General features: G+C 39.3%; 1 protein-coding gene across 4 annotated transcripts in view; it reads right to left on the bottom strand.

The window, feature by feature from the left end:
* Positions 1-246: 246 nt before the first annotated feature.
* The window catches only part of LOC140199060 (tRNA (cytosine(34)-C(5))-methyltransferase, mitochondrial-like), a 62,465-nt gene continuing 55,258 nt past the window's right edge, over positions 247-7,453 (bottom strand). The window contains exons 6-7 of one of the 4 annotated variants that reach the window (XM_072260507.1): positions 1,953-2,029; positions 247-1,800 (exon numbers count right to left, since the gene is read on the bottom strand). In XM_072260507.1, coding sequence (XP_072116608.1) covers positions 1,796-1,800; positions 1,953-2,029 — 82 coding nt within the window. In that variant the 3' untranslated portion in view covers positions 247-1,795. Of the gene's footprint in view, positions 1,801-1,952; positions 2,030-7,453 lie in introns of those variants that run through there. The other 3 variants (XM_072260508.1, XM_072260506.1, XM_072260505.1) reach the window with 3 other exon arrangements.

Below are 7,453 nucleotides of genomic sequence, written 5' to 3'. Positions count from 1 at the left end.
CATTATCCCACTCCATCATACATAAATAGATCTAATCACCTAAGATTGAGGTACTCATAACACACAGGGCAAAGCAAAATGTGAGCTTTTATCAGATCTCAACAACTGAAAGAGATTATTTTATAATACACCATTTTAAACATGGTGCAACTGCAATTTTGGAAAAAGTTCTTGCTTTTTTAACATTATTCAATTATTAAATTTTCAAGCAGCAGTGTCAAGGGTCCTGACAGTAACAGCCAAAAAGATTAATAGATAATGGACAGAATTTCACTTACGACTATTTATTTTGTGCCAAAAAATTAGCAGTCAGGAGCTGAATTACATTAAGATTGAGATTCCTGATATCTCTTCAATATTGTTGTCTATAAGCCATGAGGGCAATTGACTCATTACAACTTCAGGAATAGCTCAATGATTTAAAGCCAGAATCATCTCAGCAGTCTTATTCCGTCAGCATCAGATTTCATTTATTTGCCTATTTGCCAAAATCCTCAAATCTAATGACATCCACTGGTTAACAATTTGCTCTATTGTTTCCAAATGCTTGTACTTCCTACTGTGGATGAAGTAATGTATTTGAGATAGGCAGGGGTTATTGAAATATTGCAAGCATTTATCACGGTTAAATATTGAGGTGGGAGAAATGGCAAGAAGCAGTGATCATTTTGTTGGAATGATGTAGCTCTCAAGACTTGTATAAGTGCTCCATTTGGAAATTTTAAGGCATTGTTAAAGAACTTCATAAAGCGAGAGATCTAATAGTTGTACGGAAGCAGAAAACAAAAAAACTTTCTGCAAGATGTATGGCAAAGAAAATGTAAAGTACAAGGTTGTCTTTGACTATCAGCACTAATAGTGTATATATTGTCTGGAAATATATTCTGCTGCATTGACATTGATATCAATATAGCTGAGTATATTGGAAATGCATGTGTAGAGTTAGGACAACCATTAGTGAACAGTTGTATGTGTCCACAAAAATTAGTCTCAGGTGCTGGAGGAAGGAGGTGTTAGTGGATCTGAATGCAATGCACCTCTTTCTTTTAAGCGCAGACCAATGCCAAAAAATGTATAGCTGATGAGTTTAGAGATGCATGGATGAGGAAGAGCAAGCTGAAGTCAAATTCTAAAGCCAGGTTTATTGTTAAATGCACAAGTACATATATGCAGAGGTGCATCAAAAAATCTTACTTGCAGTAGCATTGAAGGCACAGATAAAGGCATCTGTTAGTCTTGCGAGACCACGGATCAGTACCTGGAAAGTCTTCACTCTCCAGGGCGCAGGCCTGGGCAAGGTTGTATGGAAGACTGGCAGTTGCCCATGCTGCAAGTCTCCCCTCTCCACGACACCGACGTTGTCCAAGGGAAGGGCAAGGGCCGATACAGCTTGGCACCAGTGTCGGCGCAGAGCACTGTGTGGTTAAGTGCCTCGCTCAAGGATACAACACGCTGCCTCAGCTGGGGCTCAAACTCACGACATTCAGTAGCATCAAAGGCACATAGCATCATATAAGCAGTATTCACAGAAAAAAATCAACATAATTATACATAATTTTTACAAGGAAATAAAAACAAGTTCAATTTAGTGCAAAATGGTCAAAGTAGTCAGTGTTTGCTAAACTGTAGTGATAATGATACAGCATTTAATGTTGAGTGTACCTACTGATGCAGATTAGTAGGCTGACCAGTTTGCTTCTGATTGCTGGATTTAATCTAAATCTGCATTAACAACTCTACAGTTCGGAGTGATTTGCACTCTTTATTTGGTCACCACTGAAGATGAGAGTTCGGGTCAATCTATATGGAAGAAAAAAGGATACAGTACAGTTTTAGGGAAGGAATATAACAGTTTTAAATACTTACTGAATATAGAGTCTCTTACAAAGTATAAAATGCTTCATGAATGAACAGAGGGTAAAAACGAAAATAATGGCACTCCAAGGTTTTACCTGTTAAATTTGATGATCTTTTTAGGTTTCTTTTTCTCATTAGAAATACCCTGGGAAGTTTTAATGAATGGCTTTCGCTGTTGTTAAGAATCCAGAGAAACAGACATATTAGTTAAATAATTCTATCGTAACTGCAGCTTTACACCACAATAGAAGCCAGACATATCCCTGTCTCACATTGAAGGCTATTCTTTCCCATATCCATCAAAAGCATTCTGTGTTGAGGCAGCTTGTCATTCGTTTGTGTAGCATGCCCATTACTTGTTCTCCCTAGATGGCCTGCGCTGTCCCAGAAATGAATTGAAGTGCTAATATCAGCTGATGATGACAAATTGCTGAGGCCCATCACATACTATGGAAACTAGGCTATGGGAATGTTATTAGAATTCAATAGCAATAAGGCTATTCCTCCCATAACCTGTTCAGAATGAATCATAGTGTAAGCCAGGACTAATGCATGTCAAATGAGATATATTCCAATGATGAATTGAGCTCACAAATATGGAAAATATTCTCCTATAAAACCCTAATGGTTCAGTAAATTTATCTAGTAAGCAACTGAACCATGTTTCTTAGATGTGCCCCAGACCTGTGTTCAGTGAGCTGATGAGTATCAGTGTAACAATGACATTACTAAAACATGACCTGCTGAATTTGGTCTTCATATATCAAAGTATTGGTTACAGGAGTTGGAATGTTATTTTGAAATTGTACAAGACTTTGGTGAGGCCTAATTTGGAGTATTATGTCCAGTTCTGGTCAACTAACTGCAAGAAATGTATCAATAAGATTGAAGGAGAAAATTTACAGGGATATTACCGAGACTTGAGAATCTGAATCATAGCGAAAGGTTGAATACGTTAGGACTTTATTCCCTGGAGCATTCAGAGAATGAGGTGTGATTTGATAGAGGTATATACAATTATGAGTGGTACAGATAGTGAAAATTCTACCTGCATTTACCCTAAGGTTGTGTGAAACTAGAACTAGAGGTCATGGATTCAGTGCGAAAGGTAGAATGTTTAAAGGGAACATGAGGGGGATCCTTCATCACTCAGTGCGTGGAACCAGCCGTCAGCGTAAATCGTGGATACAGGTGCTATTTCAACACTTAAGGGAAGCTTGAATAAGTACATGGAACGGAGAGAAGCGTAGGGCTATATTCCAGCTGCAGGTTGATGCGACTGTGCAGACTAACAGTTCAGCATGGACTGGATGGGCTGAATGGCCTGTTTCTGTGCTGTAGTGCTTTATGACTCTGTAACTACATCAAAAATATAGTATATTAGAAAAATATAAAGCTTGCATTTCTTTCCAGAGCAACATCATTATTAAGAATGCTTTAAAAAAAAAGCAGCCTGCTGGATACAATAAATTTCTTCGTCAAATTTTAATGTACAGAATACAACTACTTTTCAAGAATCAGATGATTTACTCTTTGTCAAGTCAAAACAAGATTATGCACATTTATTTAGTTATTAAGACACCCAGTGTGGAATAGGCCCTTCTAGCCATGCTGCCAGCAACTCAGCAATATAACCCCGGCCTAATCATGGGACAATTTACAATGTCCAATTACCCTACTAACTGGTACATCTTTGGACTGTGGGAGGGAACTGCAGCACACGCTTTGCATGGGGAGGATGTACAAACTCCTTACAGAGGACGCCAGGATTGAACTCCAAACTCCAACACCACAAGCTGTAATGGCATCCCACTAACTCCTATGCTATCATGGCACCCTTTGCACAAGTATGGTGAGGAACAGATATCATGAAAAGCTTGTTGTAGGACAGACACATAGGTTCAGATATAGGTTCCTTGTCTCTCCAATGCCATTTCAGTGTTCGCTTGTTATAAGCTGCAAGTTGGTTGAAAAAGTTTCTTTTTAACAGAGATGGCAAGTTGAAATCTAGTTCCAGAGTTGAATTCATATTGGCTTCTTATTCATCCCCAAATATAATCCTTGCACTGGTGGTGACTGTGGTTTAAGGTTTTAACAGCCTAAGCTCTGAAATTTATTTGCAAACTTTTCTGTCTCGTATTCCTTAATAGGCTGACAAAATAAACATTTTGTAACATAAACATTTACCAATTGGATTTCACCAATGGACGGATAGGTAGCATGCAAATCTTCATTTAGAGAAGTTAATTGCAAATTGACCATCAGATATGAAAGGGAATCACTGTTGGACCTCAGATCAGTATCGGAAAGGATAGAAGCCCAGTGTATGCAGGGGCTGAGCTCTATTAAACTGCATGGCCAGCTCTAGGATTGCTTGGAGCTGTGTGAAGTAACACATGAATCTGGATGACACATGAAAACTGCACCAGACTCTGAATTACTGCTCAACATTATAGTATATTTCTTCTATAAATGACAATACACAGATCACTAACTCATTTCAAGTTCAAAATCCAATACAAGGTAAATTGCAACTCTTACAATTATCCGTGTAATAAGAAAATGCTACAAACACACTGAAGGTACTTCTGCTAACATTTTCCACTTGTTATTCAAACAAAATTATAATTACTAAAGAATGAATAAAGACTTTTCTACTCCACTGTATGCTGCCAATGATAAGGATTCCTAATCCAAATTATTTGGAAGGTTTGTTCAAGTATTTCCACATATCAGTCTCTGGGGGAGAAAAAGAAAACTAGACCATACATGACTGGCTGGATAAGGAGAGTGTGAATAGGGATATAGAGACATCATATGCTTTGTGTCAGTCTCATTCTGTGCAACATTTTTATATATTGTAAAAGGGGTTTAATTTTCTATTTCACATACCTGACCTGTTCCAGAGTGGTACTGACAAATTAGTGGTAGTTCTGAGCATGTCCAATAAGCATTGGACTAAGTTTCTACAGAGTCATAGAATTAGGATTATTATTTCCAATGCAACATTAAACTTCCATATTTGATGCTAACCCCTATTGACAGCAATGGATCTGGGTTTGAAAGGGTAAACAGCTTCAAGTTCCTCCGCATCCACATCACCAAGGACCTCACGTGGTCTGTACACACCAGCTGTGTGGTGAAAAAGGAACAACAGCGCCACTTCCACCTCAGACGGTTGAGGAAGTTTGGTATGGGGCCCCAAATCCTAGGAAGTTTCTACAGGGGAATAATTGAGAGCTTCCTGACTGGCTGCGTCACTGCCTGGTATGGGAACAGTACCTCCCTTAATCGCAGGATTCTGCAGAGAGTGGTGCGGATGGCTCAGCGCATCTGTAGTTGTGAATGTCCCATGATTCAGGACATTTACAAGGACAGGTGTGTAAAAAGGGCCCGTAGGATCATTGGGGACCCAAGCCATCCCAACCACGATCTATTCCAGCTGCTACCATCCGGGAAGCAGTACCGCAGCATAAAAGCCAGGACCAACTTCTTCCGGGACAGCTTGTTCCACCAGGTCATCAGACTGATTAACTCACGGTGATTTGAGTGTACTCTATATTACATTGACTGTTCTATTTATTATAAATTACTGTGATTGCACATGGCACATTTAGATGGAGACACAACATAAAGATTTTTACTCATATATGTGAAGGATGTAAGAAAAAAAGTCAATTCAATACAATTTTAGTTCAGCTGCAACACCCAGATTAAAAAAGGTGGCATTGTTTCCTCAGGTACAGGATTTGAAAAGGGTGGGACACAGACATAATGACCTCCTGGAAAAATCTGAAGTTATTGATATCTTCTGTCTGCATCAATAAATAGGGATCTTTACTATTTGGTAATATGAACTAATATGTTAATATTAACAACTTCGTTAATATTTGTTTACTATGTAGCTAACAAGCCTGATAGAGTTCTTTGACAAGGTGACCAGGCATATAGATGAGGGTAGTGCAGTGGATGTGATCTACATGAATTTTAGTAAGGTATTTGACAAGGTTCCACATGGTAGGCTTATTCAGAAAGTCAGAAGGCATGGGATCCAGGGAAGTTTGACCAGATGGAATCAGAATTTGCTTGCCTGCAGGAAGCAGAGGGTTGTGGTGGAGGCAGTACATTCGGATTGGAGAGTTGTGACTAGTGGTGTCCCTCAAGGATCGGTTCTGGGACCTCTACTTTTCGTGATTTTTATTAATAACAACCTGGATGTGGGGGTAGAAGGGTGGGTTGGCAATTTTGCAGACGACACAAAGGTTGGTGGTGTTGTGGATAGTGTAGAGGATTGTCGAAGATTGCAGAGAGACATTGATAGGATGCAGAAGTGGGCTGAGAAGTGGCAGATGGAGTTCAACCCAGAGAAGTGTGAGGTGGTATACTTTGGAAGGGCAAACTCCAAGGCAGAGTACAAAGTAAATGGCAGGATACTTGGTAATGTGGAGGAGCAGAAAGTTGCCTCACAGGTAGAGAGGGTAGTTAAAAAAGCTTATGGAGCGTTAGCTTTCATAGTCGAGGGATAGAGTTTAAGAATCGCGGGGTAATGATGTAGCTCTATAAAACTCTGGTTAGGCCACACTTGGAGTACTGTGTCCAGTTCTGGTCGCCTCACTATAGGAAGGATGTGGAAGCATTGGAAAGGGTACACAGGAGATTTATCAGGATGCTGCCTGGTTTAGAGAGTATGCATTATGATCAGAGATTAAGGGAGCTAGGGTTTTACTCTCTGGAGAGAAGGAGAATGAGAGGAGACATGATAGAGGTATACAAGATATTAAGAGGAATAGATAGAGTGGACAGCCTCTTCCCCAGGGCACCACTGCACAATACAAGAGTACATGGCTTTAAGGTAAGGGGCGGGAAGTTTAAGGGGGATATTAGAGGAGGTTTTTTACTCAGAGAGTGGTTGGTGTGTGGAATGCATTGCCTGAGTCAGTGGTGGAGGCAGATACACTAGTGAAATTTAAGAGACTACTAGACAGGTATATGGAGGAATTTAAGGTGGGGGGTTATGTGGGAGGCAGGGTTTAAGGGTCGGCACAACATTGTGGGCCGAAGGGCCTGTATTGTGCTGTACTATTCTATGTTCTATTAATGAAATGTACAAAAGTAATTGTGTGGAGAAACTGTATAAAATTTTTTATGATTATATTTTCCTTTTGCTAAATGGTGAAGATGGGCCAAGCATATTGAATAGTAACAGGATCATCTCTCTTCCGTGCCCAAAGTAAATCACCAGTTCAAAAATGAATGCTGTAGTATTACAACAGAGAAAGGAAACCTTTTCTCCAGAGATGGTAAAGTGTGTGTTCTTGATTTTTTTTCTCTGGGAAATTGATGATATTTTGTCACTCCAGGTGGTTAACTAAATGCATTGCTGGTGGTATGAAAACTAAGAGTTAAAAAAGAAATTAAAGACTAACCTAATTTATACCTTTTCTTCTTACTAGATAACACTCACATGGCATTTAGCACTAACAAAAAGAACTGCTCAAATTAATAGCAATATTTAAAGACATTTATTCAGAGCCTCTTCCTGACTTTGAATAATGATTAATTATTTCCTGACCATATTGTTTGTGATTTTGAGATT

This window comes from Mobula birostris, chromosome 6, assembly GCF_030028105.1.
Source record: "Mobula birostris isolate sMobBir1 chromosome 6, sMobBir1.hap1, whole genome shotgun sequence".
NCBI lineage: Eukaryota > Metazoa > Chordata > Chondrichthyes > Myliobatiformes > Myliobatidae > Mobula > Mobula birostris.
Note: the sequence above shows the minus strand (reverse complement) of the source record. Positions and strands in the feature narration are given on the sequence as shown.